General features: G+C 37.7%; 1 protein-coding gene across 9 annotated transcripts in view; it reads left to right on the top strand.

Moving 5' to 3' along the window:
• The window catches only part of SYNE2 (spectrin repeat containing nuclear envelope protein 2), a 442,988-nt gene that overhangs the window by 202,286 nt on the left and 221,243 nt on the right, over positions 1–19,459 (top strand). For all 9 annotated transcript variants that reach the window (XM_021074160.1, XM_005660039.3, XM_021074116.1 and 6 more), the window contains 10 exons: positions 4,980–5,144; positions 5,772–5,884; positions 6,739–6,901; positions 8,795–8,873; positions 9,119–9,306; positions 10,596–10,757; positions 11,740–11,889; positions 13,147–13,320; positions 16,545–16,703; positions 17,002–17,175. In XM_021074160.1, the coding sequence (XP_020929819.1) occupies positions 4,980–5,144; positions 5,772–5,884; positions 6,739–6,901; positions 8,795–8,873; positions 9,119–9,306; positions 10,596–10,757; positions 11,740–11,889; positions 13,147–13,320; positions 16,545–16,703; positions 17,002–17,175 (1,527 nt within the window). The remainder of the gene's footprint in view (positions 1–4,979; positions 5,145–5,771; positions 5,885–6,738; positions 6,902–8,794; positions 8,874–9,118; positions 9,307–10,595; positions 10,758–11,739; positions 11,890–13,146; positions 13,321–16,544; positions 16,704–17,001; positions 17,176–19,459) is intronic.

The following is a 19,459-nucleotide window of genomic DNA, read 5'->3' as shown; positions in this document are numbered from 1 at the left end:
TTGTATGGTCTGCAAGTCAGAAGTACTCTCTGGCCCTGAAAAAGTTTGCTGATTCCTGCTCGAATCTCTTGGCTGCTAGGAATGACAGCTTGTTTTCAGCATACTTTATCATACCATTCATGAAGTGTCTTAGACACTAGCACAGAGGCTTAAAAGAGCCACCCTGTCAGGGTTCTTCATGTTGAAGAACTGATGCAGCTCCATAAATCTTTCCATTGAGTGGCAGTGCTTGTTGCATTTTCAGCTCCTGTTCTGATCTCCGTGTTGACGCTGATCCTGGTGAAGGGCAGGAACTCTCTGCCACAAAATGGAAGGAGAGGAAGAAGATAGTGTCTGTACAGTTCAGGCTATTCCAGGTCACAATGACCTGACCTAATTTTGCTATGAATGATTTGGAAAAATCACCCCAAATAATGAGAAATACCATTAAAAGAAATGTTTTGCAAGATTAAGTGCTAAACATTGATTGTAGCTTAAAAACCCATCCCTTAGGTAGAGTGCTGCTTATATTCTTGGTGTTGTAAAATGAGACATTAGTTTTTAAATCATCGGGTATGTAACAATCAATAACATCCAGGCAGTTTCTAGTTCAGTTGTTTGAGGACACTGGTATCTCAAAGCATCTTATTAAATGACTTCATTTTATGTTTATGTGTATGTATATATGTCTTTTTAGTGCCACACCCATGGCATATGGAAGTTCCCAGGCTGGGGGTCGAATCGGACTTGTAGCTGCCAGCTTATACCACAGCCACAGCAACATGAGATCTGAGCTGTATATGCTGCCTATACCACAGCTCATGCCATGTGGGATCCTTAACCCACTGAGTGAGGCCAGGGATTGAACCTGCATCCTCATGGATATTAACCCACTGAGCTGCAATGGGAACTCCAATGGTTTCATTTTAAGCCCGCTATAGGAAATACTCATGTTATTTTTATTTTTAGTCTTTTTGCCTTTTCTAGGGCCACACCCGCGGCATATGGAGGTTTTCAGGCTAGAGGTCTAATCAGAGCCGTAGCTGCTGGCCTTCGCCAGAGCCACAGCAACGAGGGATACAAGCTGCGTCTGCGACCTACACCACAGCTCACGGCAACACTGGCTGGATCCTTAACCCACTGAGCAAGGCCAGGGATTGAACCTGCAACCTCATGGTTCCTAGTCGGATATGTTAGCCACTGAGCCACGACAGGGACTCCCATATTATGTTATTTTGACCTGACAAGATCTTATGTAAGTATTCATCAAAATTCGAAAGTAATTTCTAAAACTGAGGAAGAAAGTGTGGAGCCACTTTTCTATGTTAAGAGTGAAAGGCAAGGAATGAAAGGTAGACTTTGCCTCTGTCTTAACTTTCCCTACAGCTGCAGAGTACAACCCCAGTTGGAAAGCCCATGTTTGGTTTCATTCAAAATATATACAGCTTTTGCGAGTTCCCTGGTGGCCTAGTGGGCTAAGGATCCAGTGTTGTCACTGCTATGGTGGGAGTTCAGTCCTTGATCTGGAACTTCCATATGCCATGGGTATGGCCAAAAAAATCCAGAATATATACAGCTTTCTTTCATTTCTGTTCTGCATCAGTGATTTCTATTAGTCTGTCTTCCACCTCCCTTATTTGTTCTTCTGCCTCCTGTAATCTGCTGTAGGTTGCTTCTAGTGAATTTTCTATTTCAGTTATTGTATTTTGCATCTCTGCTTGCTTAATCCTTAAATCTTCTATTTCTTAGCTCGTGTTTCTTGTAATTTATCAGTCTTTGCCTCCAATTTATTTCCAAGGTTTTGAATCACCTTTACTATCATCAGTCCAAAGTCTTTTTCATGGAGGTTGGTAATCTCCAGATCACTTGGCTGTTTTTCTGTTTTTTTGTTTTTGTTTTTGTTTTTTCTTGCTCCCTTATCTGAGTCATAATTCTCTGCCTTATGGATTTTTGGTGTGGTCTACTTTGCAGACAATAGAGTTGTAGCCTCTCTGGTTTCCGATGTCTTCCTTTCTTATGGGGGAAGTTGGTACAGGTCTTGCTGTCTATACAGCTTCCTTTCAGTTGTGAAAAGAATATTAGCTGAGTTAGAGGTATCATTCTTAGCTTCTCTTTAGCTCAGTCACCTGCCAGTTTTCTGGAGGTTTTTTTATGGTGAATGCCCAAATAATTCGCGTGTGTGTGTGTGTGTGTGTGTGTGTAATAAAAGCACATATTAGCTTTATGTTAAAAATTCATAATAATGGAAGCATTTAAAAACTATTTTTCAAATGGAGGCTTACCAGCATATGCTTAATGATTTAGGTTTTATAGCTGTCTTTTGCCATATGCCTGTTGAGAAAATAAACTTGCAAGCTAATTAAAGCAAAACAAACTACTCCAAGATATCACTTATCTGTGGAAGTAAAAGAAGAAAAATCAAACACATAGAAACAGAGTAGCAAAGTGGTTGTCCAGGACTGACGGTTAGGGAGAAGTTGGTTAAAGGGTACAGACTTTGAGCTGTAAGAGGAATAAGGTCTGACTTTAGTTGATAACACTGTATTATGTCATTGACATTAGCTGAGAGAGTAGAACTTAAATGTCCTTGCCAGAAAAAAAAGAAAAAAAGATGAGTGTGGGAAGTGATAGATACGTTAATTGACGCGATGGTGGGGCTCCTTTTACGATATTAATATATATCAAATCATCATGATATACACTTTATTTTTTTAAAATTTATTTTGATGACATATGGTTGATATACAATGTTGTGTTAATTTTTTCTGTACAGCAAAGTGATTCAGTTATATGTATATATATATATCTTCTTTTTCATATTCTTTTCCATTACGGTTTATCACAGATATTGAATATAGCTCCCTGTGCTACACAGTAGAACATTGCTGTTTATTCATTTTGTATACATTAATGATGTAACACTTTAACTATCTTACAATTTTGTCAGTTATACCTCAATACGCTAAAGACAGCAAAACAAAATACAAAAACTTTAATAGTTCATGATTCTTATTTATTAATCGTTCCTTTTGACTGCCTTAACAGAGCCTAGCTTTGTCCTCATTTAATGTCTTTGTACTTGGGTAGTTGGTTAAGTGTTTTTTTTTTGTTGTTGTTTGTTTGTTTTTGATACTTCCCTTGCAAATAGTGGGCACCCAATGAATGTTTTCCAATGAATTAATAATGACTCAAATAACTCTATTCTTGGAAAAAATTAAATTTGCCTATTCTTCTATTTAAAAGCGTTTTAACTCTAAAATTAGAACCAACTCAGTAGAGCTCTAATGGTAAGCGAAAGTACAGACTTGAAACTTTGCTCGTCACTGTGACGTCAGTGCTCTTCCAGGGTCCTCCTCGACCCCTATGCCTGTGTTTTTGGTGAGCACGCTTTACTGTAACTGTGTGCTTGTCTCCTTCCCCTGGTTCAGGCAAGAGCTGAGACTGGTTACCTGGTTATTTACCTGGTTGACTCTCAGATGTGGAGAATTGTGTTAAACTTACTCTCCTCTTCATGACACATGGGTCTGGGTGAGGCTCTACTCTCATTTTTGTCCATCTGTTAAACTGTGCATTTATTCCTTCTTATGCAAATATCCTCCATCCATCTTCCCTTCTCCTAAGGTCTCCATCAGGATGTGCTTAATATGTATCTTTTGTTTGATATGTTCTTGCAAAATGCAGCGCTGGATTCATGTATCCATGTATTTTAGAAGCAACTCGGAGTAGTTATGCTGCAAGCCACACGGCAAGTCCAATGTCCATGTATTTTAAAACGGTGTAAGTTGATATTATATGTTCTTCTGTTTCTTACTTTCAATTCTGAGCACATACATTTAAGGTGCCTCCATGTTGCCATGGGTGTACCCCTAGCTGTCATCTGATGGTGGCTCAGTCCCCTGTGGTGTGACCACCTCCTTGCCCCTCCAGGTCCTCCACTCCAGAAGCCCTCTGTGTCTTTGTACCCAGCTCTTAGCACAATTCCTAAGTGTCTGCTCAGTGGCTGAATGAATGAATGAATGTGGGAGCTTCTCAGGAGGGAAATCCAGGTAGAGGGGGCAGGAAGAGTGAGGACCTGGGAATGTGGTCAGTGTTTGGGGCAGTAAGTGGTCATTTCTGTGACCCCGTGTGCAGGTAGGGGGTGGTGGGAAGGCTGAGGAAGGAGGAAGGTGCTTAGACTAGGAGGTAGGGGCTTTGGTGAAAGACAGATCTTCAGGAGATATCTAATATAAATATATCATCAGAGCTGGTGAGGAAAACAACCTTTAAATCTGCATGAGAGGTATAGCTGTACTGTCTGGGAACGCAAGGGCAGACAGCATTTCAAATGATGGTCGTTCAGTACAGTAGTCGACCCCTGCTTAGTAGGTGCTTTAAATATTTCTCATTTTTACCCATAACTGAAGGTGAATTTATCAGAACACTTGTTTTTATTCTTGTGACCTTTTTTACAGCTTTTATTAAACAAGGTGATCTTCTTGATCAGCACCTAGCCCAGGGATAGTTAGAACTAAGAAGTTTACCTGTTGATCAAGATTTCCTTGACACACACACACACACACACACACACAAATAGGGTTCCTATTGTGGCTCAGTGGTTAATGAACTTGACTGTGAACCATGAGGCTGTGGGTTTGATCCCTGGCCTCACGCAGTGGGTTAAGAATCCGGTGTTGCCATGAGCTGTGTGGTGTAAGTCACAGATGCGGCTCAGATCTGGTGTTGCTGTGGCTCTGGCATAGGCTGGTGGCTACAGCGCCTATTAGACCCCTGGCCCCCTAGCGTGGGAACCTCTGTAGGCCACGGTTGTGGCCCTAAAAAGGCAAAAAAAAAAAAAAAAAAAAAAAAAAAAAGACTAACGAATAAGAGAAGTAAACATACTGTGTTTAGAGAATTTTATAACAAGAATTCTTAAAATAATTAAGCACACTGTGTGTGAAGAAATAAACTAGAAAAGTGTCCACTGAGGAATGTGTTTCCTTTTCTTAAATTCTTTTCTCCAGGTTAACGCATGGAAAGCAGATTTGAATCATGTCTTGCCCCCGGCCCTCTATCAAACAGAAGTTTGGCTCCAGGAGGTGGAGGAGCTTGTAGAGGAAGATTTGCCAGCCTCCCAGGATTACTCTGAAGCCAGGGCTTTACTGCAAGAAAAAATGACTTTATTCCAGGTTAGAAAAGAACAAAGAAACATGGAAATAGCTACGCTTTGTTAGGGACTGTTCTTGAGGAAGATTTTGTCCTGGAAGAAAGGGGAAGAAGTAGAGTGGATATTGAGGATGGTGTAGATGATTCCTCTGGAGATTTGGGGGACCCGAAAGATACCTCCACTTTCTTTATGAGCATTGTGCTAGTTGAAGGTAAAAACAGTAAGAAAAGAGTCGAGTACGTTCTAAAGCAACTGTAAAGTCTGACAGAACAGGAGAGGGGAGACTTTTAAAATGTGGGAGATTGGGTTTTCGGTGAAATGATATGAAAGAATTTTGATAGGTGAGGTTTACAGCATTTGAGCTCACAAAGGAATGGAAAAGACATCTGAAAACAAAAGATGTTGATAATGTTTTTATCAGAGAAACTGCAGTCTGCCTCATTGTAAAAGGTTCCAATTTAATTTAAAACATTTATGATGAAAATACTCACCAAATTTCAGTTAAAAAAAGAAAGGGCTTTATGATATATATATTTATTTTCTTTTTAAAAAAGATGCAATGCATGTGCAGATCAAAGGAGATCAACAAACCCTGAGTCTCAATGTTTGGCAATAAATCTGGTTCACGTCATGCTAAATTTCTTTTCAGAGTCTGATGGATAAATTTGACTGTCATTTGAATACTCTCCTGGCATTTGAAAATAGAGATGAAAACCATTTGACATTGGTACCACCTAACAAATTGGAGGAAATGAAAAGACGGTTTGTAACACTACCCTTTCACAACTGTTGACACCTTCATATTTGATCCCTAGCGTGGTGCTCTAGGGACCAACGGTACCGATTTTTAGATAATTTCTGACGGTTGGTCTTTAAATCTTGATAACAGGCCCTTCATGTTTTATGTGATGGTAACATTATATCAGGCTAACATACTTCCTCTTTTATTGTCTGGTAAGACATGGTGGTAGAAGAAGTTCTGGACTCAGAGTCAGAAACTAAGCTCTGTATCTTGGATTTGGCCAAGTTACCGTGTTTTTCTGCATGTTTCCTCATTTGTAAATATGAGGTAATAGTAATCACTGTGTTCATGTCTCACAAGGAAACTGGGTGAAATGAGTGGAGGTATATGAAAACACTTTATAAACTCCAAAAAACTGCAGATATAAAGATCATTTAATTGGTGGTTGTCCATATTATCTTCTCTTTTCTCATTATTCATAAGCAGCTTATTAGAATGATATTAAGAAGGTATTAGCCTTAGTAATGAAAGCTGTTGATATGTAAATGTAGAAAATTATAGTTACATTAAGTTACATGGAAGTTTTCAAATTTAGTAAAATATTTTAGAGATTAACATTTTTATTTTAGAACTTCTCAGTAGGGGAATCATTTCTTCAGGAAGTGTTCTGTTAGATATTTTTATCTTAGAAATAGCTGTTTTATATCTGGTGATGATGTTTGTTTTACTTTGTTTAAAAAATTTTTTTGAGGGTACATTTGAGTTCCATGTGTTTAAAAGAAAAAGTTAAAGCCCCAATAGTTTTAAAAATGCCAAACGGATTTCTCACATTTGGTGAATAATATTTAATTCTAAAACCTGCACTATCTTCCAGAATCAACAACATTTCGGGGAAAAAATTCATGCCACTTCTAGAATTTCATTACTATAAGTGCTCAGTTCTTGGTTTGCTAGATGAAGTGAAATCAAAATTGGTTGTTTGGAACATCAAATACGGGAGCAGAGAATCTGTGGAATTATTGCTGGAAGACTGGCATGTAAGCCACTTTATTTCATGTCTTAGACAATTGTTCTCCATGGTGCTGGGTTTGCATTTTCCCTTGGCACAATTTCCCTTTACTTTCCAGGTTTTGAGACAAGTTTTCTTGGTAGCTTTCATTAGCTTAAATATTGCCTGGAGGAGAGAATTACAGGTAGTCAAATAAGTCAAATCAGAATGGGAAAACAGCATTATTTAGCACAACAGGGGTCAATTGATTGAGTTAACCAGGCTAAGTAACATAATAAAGTCTTTTTAACATTATTCCGTCGTGGAGCAGCAGAACATAATAAAGTCTTTTTAACGTTATTCCATCGTGGAGCAGCAGAAACGTATCCGACTAGGAACCATGAGGTTGTGGATTCAAGCCTTGCTCAATGGGTTAAGGATCTGGCTTTGCCATGAGCTGTGGTGTAGGTTGCAGATGTGGCTCAGATCCTGCATTGCTGTGGCTGTGGTAAAGGTCAGCAGCTATAGCTCCTATTGGACTCCTAGCCTGGAAACTTCCATATGCCAAGAGTGTGGCCCTAAAAGAGCAAAACAGAAAAAAAAATCCTACTTCACTTACTAGACATCTTGTTTAATATTTTTTTTCCCACTCAGTTTCATGGTTTTATTCAAACATTAAACTTCTTTTAGAACATTTTAATCTTAGCCTTTAAAGTTTTAAGAGTAGGAAAAACAGTGTGTTTTGCCTTGAGGCTGTTCTGGGGGAGGAGTTTGTTTAGCTGTTGCAACTTACAGGGAAAGATGTTGCAAATGATTTAAATATGTGTGTTTATTTCATAAATTAAAACTTCAGTGTCCTAGCAGTGTCATTTCTATAGTTAGACCGTATTAATCTTATGTTTCTCTCTTTTGGGGATGAGGGCCAAAAAGAAAAACCCAAGATGGTAAATTTCAATGCAAAAATTGGAAAAACATGATGAAGAAGGATTTATTTACAGTTTATGATTTAAACACTGTACATTCCTGAACAGGAAGCATCATTTTAAGTTAGGCTAGATTTTGAATATTTTAATTTCTTTTTCTAACTTTGATTTTTCACTTTTCCATTTATGTAATTATACCATTGGTACATAATAAGTGTATAATATATTAGTTTTTAATTAACTCTATTTTCCCAGAGCAAAATTTGTTAGCATAACACATAATAATTTGTAAAAGATATTTCTCAAATATTTTTGTGTAATGGATAGTGTCTATTTATAACATACTCTAATATATCTAATAAAAATTATTCACTATTAATAAAAACAAATGAAGTTTCTCTTATAGAAACTGATATAAATTATGCAGTATTAATAAATATGTGAATTAGGAGATTTTGGAATTGCTATAAATACCTGCCTTTTCTTATGAGAAGAAAACCATTTTTGAACAATATTACCATATTAAGATAAACTTTGTGGGAGTTCCTGTCGTGGCTCAATGGAAACGAATCCAACCAGTATCCATGAGGGTATGGATTTGATCCCTGGCCTCGCTCAGTGGTTTAAAGGATCCGATGTTGCTGTGAGCTGTGGTGTAGGTTGCAGATGCAGCTTGGATCTGGTGTTATTGTGGCTGTGGTGTAGACCTGCAGCTATAGCTCCAGTTTGACCCCTACCCTGGGAACTTCCATATGCCTCAGCTGTGGCCCTAAAAAAAAAAAAGATAAATTTTGTCAAGTCTCTCAACTATAGATTCATACTCATACCTATGTCTCCTAGACCTTCACTCTCTTTCTTCATGAACTGTTCTTTTCCTACTCAAATGTGTAGTATTAAAACTGTAAAGAAATTCTGGTGTCTAAGTACTTCATCAATGTTTATATATCTCTATCTGGATTTCTTTATATGTTTTTAAAAGTAAAAACTGTCAATATTTTTTTTCCTTTTTTTCCCCCCAGAAATTTATTGAAGAAAAACAGTTCCTAGCTCAACTTGAAACCTCTTTTCAAAAATGTGAAGAAATTCATAAGAATTTGGGTAAAGCTATACAATTACTTTTTGATGGGAAGACCACCACTTAAAAGTAGCATTTCATCTGTTTCACTCTAATGTCTTAGGAACTGATTTTACTATCTGTTTTCTTTGGATAATTTTTGCATCACTTTTAATATTGTTAGAGTACATTGCTGTCAATTAGTATGTAAATATTTTTCTTAGCAGTATTACTTTATTAATGAAAAACTGTTTTCAAAAATTACTTTCTTGTTTTGTTAACATTATAGCTAGAGAATATCCAGATATTAGTAAACAATATGCAATGGTGGAACATCATTTTTGCATGTATAGAAAAAATATATTCAATGCGAAGTCCACTCTACAAAAAGTTCTGGCGTGTTGGGCTACTTATATGGAAAACCTTCGCTTACTAAAGGCTTCTTTTGTGGAAACGAAGAAGGAACAGATGAAAGAGGTATTTTCAGTCTAATGGCATATGCTCAATTTTTACTTTTTTTTGGTCTTATTTTGTTTGGAGACCCTGATTTTCAATCTAAAAATGAGAGGCCAGAAAAGAGTAAGCATGGCTCTTGGAAAAATTCTCCAAAGTATTGGAAAGAGTTTAGTTTCTTTCTCCTATAATTGCTAAAAGGAATTCTTCTCCCTGTTATAAGTTTTACCCCACAACCCGCACAGCTTTATTAGTGTATGATTTACATACACAGTATAGCTTTTGTAAGATAAATTGCTAATTTCTTTGGAAAGGAAATAAAAGATGTGGAAGACTGGATTGATTATAGAACATTTAAAAGTAATGCTTTAAAAAAGGTTTTTTCCCCCCATTTGAGTGAATTCCTCTTAATGCTAAAAGCCTCCTGATTTACTAGAGGAGGAAGAACACGATACCTTGGATTATGTAAAGAAGTGTGGAAGAAATTCTGATGTAACTCATTATTGTTCTCATTGATGATTTATGTAATAGTCTGTTTTATGAATATTCTTTCTTTTTTCCTTTGTTTTCCTCTGTTACAAGAAAATGTAGACAGCCTCTCAGATTAAATATAATAATCTTGTGATAAACATAAACTTGTGATAAATATATGAGTGTAAAAAGAATATTTGAGGGGTTTGTGAGTCGTTAGGCGTCCTTGTTACCTAAGTAGATACCAGAAATTCAAACCTTTGGCTTTCAACAGTTCTGTCTTTAAAGGCCTTTTATTAAAATTCACATTTCTCTGAGAAAACAACACTTTAAGCCTTGCAATTCGCAAACTCTGTGCTGAGGTGCCCTTAGCTGCCAAAGAGAACTCTCTAGATAGTCTAAAATTTGAGGGAGAAATAGGAATATCTGCCTGTTGGACACCATACATATTACTCTTAAGTTGTTTGGACTTGACTACTGAAAAATGAAAACTGTTAAAGAATTCTTCTAGCCTAGGGAATCCATGAAAAGAAATTACTGAGATATTAAGGGAGGCATGAACTGAAAAAGAGTGAGACTGCTTTCTGTAAGCTCATCAGCCACTTGGAAAGATAGATGGTCAGATGCTTTCTAAAGGTCCAGGACCAGGAATGATGACAGCCAGCCAGCACCTACCAGTTAGTGATTAGGGATGAGGAGCTACAGACCAACATTGAGGGTCAGAGTCTGCAAAAACCTCACACTCCCTTTTGCTCACAGTCAGCCTTGATAAAGATCTTCTAGATAATGGAAAGACAAATATTATGTCATTAAAATATGATGGTGCTTATTATGTTATGTAGGTTGCCTTTGAACTGTCCCAGTGGAATCGAGAACATACTACTTTAAATGAAGTGGGGAATTTCTTAATTCAAGTCAGCAATGATGAAGTTGGATCATCTGTTTCTAAAGAACTGAGAAGGCTGAATAAAAGATGGAGAAAATTTATTACAAAGACTCAGCTTGTAAGTTTTTTTTTTTTTTTTTTTTTTGTAACAGCTTCATTGAGGTACAATTCACATACATACAGGTCCCTCATTTAAAGTGAGTAACTTAGTGGTTTTTAGTATATTTAGTTATGCAGCCATCACCATAATCAGTTTTAGAACAGTTTCGTCACCTCATAAAGCAACTTTTTACCCATTAGCAATCACTCCCCATTTTTTTCCTAGTGCCCCCAGCTCTAAATATTTGCCTTTTCTGAGTATTTCATATAAAGGGAGTCATATAATATGTGGTCTTTTGTTTCTGGCTTTTTTCACTTATGTGGAAAAAAAAGTGTAATGTTTTCAAAGTTCGTTTTGTAGCATGTGTTAGTACTTCATTCCTTTTCATTGGCAAATCATAGTCTATTGTATGGATATACCGCATTTTATTTGATCAAATGTTTGTGAACATTTGGCTTCTTTCCACTTTTTTTTGACAACTATGAATAATGATGATATGACCATTCATGTACAAGTATTTGTGTGGACATACAACGTATAGATTCCTAGTTGAAATTCTTTTACCATTAAAGAATTGGTGTTCCCATCGTGGCTCAGTGGTTAACGAATCCGACTAGGAACCATGAGGTTGTGGGTTCGATCCCTGGCCTCACTCCGTGGGTTAAGGATCCGGTGTTGCCATGAGCTGTGGTGTAGATTGCAGACACAGCTCGGATCCCACGTTGCTGTGGCTCTGGCGCAGGCCGGCAGCTACAGCTCCAGTTGGACCCCTAGCCTGGGAACCTCCATATACCACAGGTGCAGCCCTAGAAAAGGCAAAAAGACAAAAAAAAAAAACAAAAACAATTTGAGACAGGTGTTGTATGGGAAATTTTATAGCATTGTTACTAACTGATTAATCCTAAAAATACAGTGAATATATTATGTCCCTTTATTGTTGTTAATAATATATTAGCATAAAAATATAACCTTTACATTTCATGATATTAATTTTTTATAGGAGCTAAACCCACCACTTATAAAAAAACAAGACGAGCCCTCTCTTGGCAGTTCTGGAGATATTCAGTTCTCTAACGAAGAAAAATCAACTGTTGATTTTTCAACAGATATGTCAATAGAACTTCCTGAAAATCACAATCAGAATATTATGGTGAATAGTACTTCATGTATTTCATTTGTATATATAAATAATTTAACTTTGCTATTTTTTTTTAAAAAACCATATTGTTGAAACTGTAAATGTGATTACTAGATAATATTTAGAGTATAGTCATTTTCCAAAAAAATGTCCAAGTGTTCCCTTCACACATTAAGTGGTGGTTTTCACGGGCAAAGCCCTTTGTCTCTCATTCCCTGACGCGTTTGCAGACATGCAGAAGCAGTCATGCCTTCTGAGCTGTGGAAAGGGAGTTGATATTTTCTTCAGATTGCTTCTGACGAGTATTCAGAAATTGTCCAGTCCTGGCTAGTCCCTGGCCTGTGTCTTGCTTCCTTTCTACAGAATCAGGGGAGATAAAATCATTTCTTGCTTTGTTGGGTAATTTGGAGGATGACTTTATAGATAAGAATACTGAAAAAGAAAAAAAAAAACATAGGTATAACACCTATGATTTTGGAAATGTGCCTCCTTCAGAATAATTATTTATAGTTTTAAAGAAAGTAATTTTTAGGTGGACTATGGCCACTTGCAATGATGGAGTTCCTGTGTTTTCCCACCATGAGAAGACCTAATTGTAGAAAATCTTGAAAGATCTGAATTTGTGCAATATGCTTTTATAACACAGACTATTCTATATAATATAATATAGAATATTATATTCTTATACATTTAAAATACCTGATTAAAAACAACTTTAAAAGTGTATCTATCAGGTAAAGCTGTAGCATATTAACTTATAGGATACTGAGAGATTATTAATGGGAAAAGGCTTAATTTTGTTGAAATTTGATTTTGGTATTTCACAGCTATTGTTGCTAGCAGCTGTATTTAATTAAATTGTATATAAGTTCTAGAAATGTGTTTATAGGAGTTCCTGTCATGGCTCAGTGGAAACAAATCTGACTAGGATCTATGAGGATGCAGGTTTGATACCTGGCTTTGCTCAGTGGATTAAGGATCTGGCCAAGCTGTGAGCTGCAGTGTAGGTCACATATGCGACTCAGATCTGGAGTTGCTGCGGCTGTGGTGTAGGCTGGCGACAACAGCTCTGATTGGACCCTTAGCCTGGAACCTCCATGTGCCGTAGGTGCGGCCCTAAAAAGACAGAAAAGAAAAAGAAAATAGAGATATAACTTTTTAAAATTGAAAATTATTTTATAATGTAAATGTTACCATTTTATTTTATTTTTTAAATTTTTTATTTATTTTTAAACCATTTTCTTACGTGATGCTTTTGAATGTTTGTAGGCTGGGAAAGAACATGAAAAAGAAAATGAAGAATTTATAGGGCAGCTGAACGTGGCTGAAGAGGTTGAAAAACTCATTGGACAAGTGAAAATCTGGGAGGCAGAAACCACATCTCTTTTGGATCTTATGAGACAGCAAGATGATGGAGATACCTCAGTGGAAGGATCATTGCAGGTATGAGCATAATAGTAAAAAGGCAGCTTTCGTGGTTGTAGACTTATGTATTAAATTAAAAGTTTTAAAGGAAATAGTAATAAGACTACTGTTTGAATATTCTTTGTTTTGTTTTGTTTTTTTCTTTTTTAATGGTGTAGAATCTCATCCTTGAGTCATTTGCTGTGATTTTGCTTTAAGATAGAGGATAAATTTGAAGCCAGTACCTTAGGAATCTAAATTCTTCAACAAATTTTCCAGCTTCAGAATGGAGATTAAGGGAAGGGAGAGAGAGGGGCTGATGGAGAGTTTGGGTTGGTAGATACAGACTGTTAACATTGTAAATCCACTATACTTTAAAAGAAAAAACAGAATAGAGATTAAAATATTCTCTTCTCTCAGAGGGCAATGAGGCATGAGCCAGAGTCTCTGATAGTGCAGTGCAGTGTTATACCATCTCTGCTGTGGAAGCTCAGCCCCTCCTGAGCCATTTTCTGTTCTTACTTGATGCAGGGAGGGTGATGGACATTGTTATTCTCAGGCAGTTGGCTCATTAGAAAGCAATGAGGCAAGAATATTTTGTTCATTTGTTTTGTGTGTTTTTACTGCCATACTCGCAGCATATAGAAGTTCCCAGACTAGGGGTCAAATTGGACCTATAGCTGCAGGTCTGTACCACAGCCACAACAACCTGGGATCCGAGCCTTGTCTGAGACCCACACCACAGCTCAAGGCAAGGCTGGATCCCTAACCCACTGAGCGAAGCCAGGGATTGAACCCACATTCCTCACAGAGACAACCATTGGGTCCTTAACTCACTGAACCACAACAGGAACTCCAGGAATGTGGTTTAATAGCACTCAGTTCTCCTAGGAAAGAAGTTACAATTAAGGTTTTTACTGAGTTCCAGCTCAGCTGTGGAACTTAGAGAGATTGTCATAAATTATAACAAGATGGAAAGTTCCTGGAATAAAGGAACATTTATATAATTATTTAAAATCTACATTTCTGAGAGGTGTGCATGTGGAATTTTGTGTTTTCATTGTTTATTAGAGTGATGCTTTTAGTTCCTGCTGTGGTGCACAGATTCCATCCCTGGACTGGGAACGTTCATGTGTGGTGGGTGGAGCCAAAAAAAAGATACTTTTTTTTTTTTTTTTTTTGTCTTTTTGTCCTTTTAGGGCAGCACCTGTGGTGTATGGAGGTTCCCAGGCTAGGGGTCGAATCAGAGCTGTAGCCGCTGGCCTACACCAGAGCCACAACAATGCCAGATCCAAGTTACTGACCTACATACACCACAGCTCACGGCAGTGGCAGATCCCCAACCCACTGAGCAAGGCCAGGGATGGAATCCACAACCTCATGGTTCCTGGTCAGATTCCTTTCCGCTGTGCCACGATGGAAACTCCATTTTATTTTTATTTTTTGCTTCATTTAGGACCATACTTGCAGCATGTGAAAGTTCCCAAGCTAGGGGTCAAATCAGAGCTGCAGCTGCCAGACTATGCCACAGCCACATGGGATCTGAACTGTGTCTGTGATCTACACCACAGGTCATGGCAACACTGGGTCCTTACCCTACTGAGTGAGGCCAGAGATCAAACTCACAGCCTTGGGTTCCTTTCTGCAGAGCCTCAACAGGAACTCCGAATGTGCTAATTTTATAACATCTAAAAATGCATTAAAGTATAAAGAGAAAATAAAAATCACCATAGTTTCATTGCTCTAAGATAAATAAGATCAACATTTACAGAGTTGATATCACACAATACAATTTCTATTTTCTTCTACCCACCCCACCTCTCAGTTGTAAGTAAAAAAAAATTTTTTTGCTGGCTTGATAACTGAAAAGTGGTACCTCATTATTGTTATAATTTGAACTTATTTGATTATATGTAAGATTGAACTATCTTATAGTCATTAGCCATTTGTTTCTGTAAATTATCTGTTTTTATATTTTCTTTTTTGTTGTTGTTGTCTTTTGTTGTTGTTGTTGTTGTTGTTGTTGTTGTTGCTATTTCTTGGGCCGCTCCCGCGGCATATGGAGGTTCCCAGGCTAGGGGTTGAATCGGAGCTGTAGCCACCGGCCTACGCCAGAGCCACAGCAACGCGGGATCCGAGCCGCGTCTGCGACCTACACCACAGCTCACGGCAACGCCGGATCGTTAACCCACTGAGCAAGGGCAGGGACCGAACCCGCAACCTCATGGTTCCTGGTCGGATTCGTTAACCACTGCGCCACAACGGGAACTCCTGTTTTTATATTTTCTGAATTTTCTTTGGGATCTTAGTGTTTTTCTCACTAAGAAGCTCTCTGAATTTATAAGCTCTCTCTTATTTATAAGCTCTCTGAATCATGACTCATTTTTATTTGTGTAGCAAATACTTTTACCAAGTTGTTGACTGTTTTTTATTTTATTTCACAAAGAAAATCTTTATATTTACGTAGTCATTTCTGTCCCTGCTCTTATGCCTAAAGAGGCCCTCCACACTCAGAGAGCAGATTAATTTTCATGGATAATTTCTTCCTTTTCTAGTTTCATATTTTATATATAATTTTCTAATTCACCTGAAATTCATTTTTGGTATATTGTATAAAACATGGTTCTAAAGAGATTATTTCCAAAACATTTTCTCCAATAACATTTATTGTATTCCCCTCTGAATTAATTGACTTGGAACAAATTAATTTTAAGGTTTATTACTACTCTCTCAACTTATTTTCTCTCCATTGGTACTGTACTACTTCTAGTCCTTATTTTATTGAAGTGCTTAGTGTAGAAAGAATAATCTATGTTGCTTAGAATCTGATTTTTTTTTTTTTTTTTTTTTTTGCTTTTTAGGGCTGCACCTGCAACATACGGAGTTTCCCAGGGTAGGGGTTGAATCGGATCTGTAGCTGCTGGCCTACACCACAACCATAGCAATGCTGGATCCAAGCCTCATCAGGAACCTACACCATAGCTCATGGCAATGCTGGATCCTTAATCCACTGAGAGAGGCCAGGGATTGAACCTGCAACCTCATGGTTCCTAGTTGGGTTCGTTGACTGCTGAGCCATGACAGGAACTCTGAATCTGATTGTATTAATATAAAATTTCAAAATCAATGTTTAAAATAACCTTTTTAGAATATAAATATGCCTCATTTTTGCTTAACAGTTAAAGTTTTATGTTTTCCTGATGCAGTTGTTAATGTTTAACATATATTCAGATTTTTTATTGTGATCTCCTTTGTTTTAATAGCATCTTATTGCCAAAGGATCTATGTATGAAGAACTTGTGTCTAGAACTGAAGACTCTTTGCAAATGGATATACAAAATGTTTCAAGCCAGGAGTCCTTCCAACATGTTCTTACATCTGGGCTTCAGGCAAAGATTCAAGATGCTAAAGAGAAAGTCCAGGTCTCTAACATTCCCTATTGAGTGAATTTAGTCTTTAAAACCACATGGCCAGTGGGAGGATAGGAGGAGGTCAGGGAATTGCCTTAGAGTTTGGAAATGTTTTGTGTAATATTAATTTTGCCTTATGTTTAACTTCTCTATAATTTAGAGCATGTTGGCAAATATGATTATAATATATAGGATATTCTTATATCTAGTGGGAAAATATGAGTTTTACTCAAAGATTATATTTATTAATTTAAGAGTTTTCTAAGAAGTTGGGATAAGTGTTAAGTTGAGAATTTTTTTGTCATCACAGATCAATATGGTAAAATTAGCAGCCGTGTTGAAGAACTCAACAGATGTTTCCCCAGACCTGGATGTCAGGCTGAAGGTGGAAGAATCACAGAAGGAACTTGAATCATACATTACAAGGGCTGAGCAGTTACTTGGCCAAAGAGAGAGCCAGAGCAGACTAATTTCAAAATACAAGGTGGGGCTCTTTCAACCTTCAAATGTAGGATATTCACTATTAGCTACCTACCTCGTTTGAAATGAAGATTTTTCCATCATGTAATTATAACAAAGTTATTGTAACTTTTAAAAGTTTCTCAGTTTTATACACCGTTCCCCAGAGACTCTTAAAAATAAACATTCGAATGAAGATTTTTTTTTTTAATTCAAATTTTATTGTAGACTTGCCGAATGGACTCAGTTGTATAGTGTAAAGAGCATGCAGGCTGTATGACATCGAGTAAGAATTTAATTTCTCTGGCTTTTTTTTTTGGCTGTGCTCTTGGGATACAGAAGTTCTTAGGCCAGGGATTGAACTCAAGCCACATTAGCAACCCGAGCTACAACAGAGACAACACTGGATCCTTAACCCACTGAGCCGCCAGGGAACTTCTCTGGATTTTTCAGTCAATAAAATGGGCATAATAATTCTAGTCCTATCCAGCTGCCAATAAGTGAAACTACAAGTCTTTGAATGGTTAAAATTCTCCAAACATAAAACAAAACTTTTATTATTAAAATGCTTTGGTAATTCCCATTGTGGTTCAGCAGGTTAAGAATTCAACTAATATCCATGAGGATGTGTGGGTTTGATCCCTGGCCTTGCTCAGTGGGTTAAGGATCTGGTGTTGTCATGAGCTATGCTGTAGGTCACAGATGGGGCTCGGATCCTGCATTGCTGTGGCTGTGGCGCAGGCTGGCAGCTGCAGCTCCCATTTGACCCCTGAGAACTTCCATGTGCCTCAGGTGCGGCCCTAAAAAGAAAAGGAAAAGATTTATCAGAATGCTTTGATAAAAGTTATTTATGGACTTAGCTTATCAGCAATTCAAGATCCAATAATGTTCTGTATGGAGATAGTTCTAGGTTGACTTTTCATGGCTTGATAGGAAACTTAAGATGTACCCAAATGAAGAGGTTCAAACTATTATGTATAAGATAAATATGCTCCGAGGATATACTGTAGAGCATAGAAAACACAGCTGTTATTTTATAATAACTTTTTATGGCGTTATTATAAATATTAAACCATTGTGTTATACCCTTGAAATTAATATAATAATGCAAATAAATTATATTTAAACAAAAAGATGTGTCCAAAGCCTCGACTTAGGTTTAGCAAGCACAATGGGAGATGTGAAATAAGAGTGAAACAAGGTCTCTATCCTTGGACTTTGGGAGGTAGACCAAGGGTTCTTTTCTTTATTTAACATTTTACACCTTTATTGACCATTTAAAATAAGCTGGGCATTTTGGGGAAGATGAAGATGAACTGAGTCCACAACAGAAGTAGACTCACAGGCATAGAAAACAAAGTAATGGTTACTAGAGGGAAGGGGCGGGGAGGGATAAATTAGGAATTTGGGATTAACGTATACACACTACTGAATAGAAAATAGATAAATAACAAGGACCTGCTGTATAGCACAGCAAACTATATTTGATATCTTAAAATAAATAACCAATAATGGAGAAAAATTTGAAAAAAGATTATGTATATATGTATATATATAACTGAATCACTTTTCTGTATACTTGAAGGTAACACAGCATTGTAAATTAACTATATTTCAAGAAAAAAAAAGATAGAGTCAATCCTCCCAATGCCACTACGCCTGGTCTTTTTAGGAAAAGGGTCCCACAGAAGCCTGTCCATTCTCCTTGTGGCCTCCTCTTGTCCAGGCTCATCCTACGTTAGACTCTGGGCTGTTAACTGTGTGGGTCCCTGGTATCAGCCACTTCAACATTGCTTTTCCTGCAGCCTTTTTATGATGCCTGCCCTTTGCCAGCCACCAGCTTTGACCAATTCCCACTGTCTTTTTTCCTCCTCTTTTACTCCCAGGTGCTGAGAGTACTGAACTGAACTGAACTTCACTGTCAGTGGTTCTTTTAAATAATCACTAGGCTGGATTTCAAGAAGACAGATATGGTCAGCTCAGGAAAGAGGGAAGGAAAGAGGCTCCAGCCCTTTCTCTCCTGGAGAGAGGAGTTATGGTGTCAATTCGCTCTCCATCTTATTCTCCCTGTCCATCTTCCTCTTGGGGTCTGAGGCCAGGGATCCCCCCTTTTTGTCTCTGGCACTTAGTAAAGTAGACCATTTTCAGAGCAGCAGCAGAATCCCTGCTCTGCTGCAGACTGGCCCAGACCCCTGGGGCTCCAGACACATGGGTGGTTGGACCCCTGCCTGACAGGGGCCCTCCTGTCTTCCCTGGCCGTCACCCTTGCAATATTCACCGCGGCTTTACAGGGGTCCCTGGGGCTCAGA

Source organism: Sus scrofa, chromosome 1 (assembly GCF_000003025.6).
Source record: "Sus scrofa isolate TJ Tabasco breed Duroc chromosome 1, Sscrofa11.1, whole genome shotgun sequence".
Taxonomy (NCBI): domain Eukaryota; kingdom Metazoa; phylum Chordata; class Mammalia; order Artiodactyla; family Suidae; genus Sus; species Sus scrofa.
Note: the sequence above shows the minus strand (reverse complement) of the source record. Positions and strands in the feature narration are given on the sequence as shown.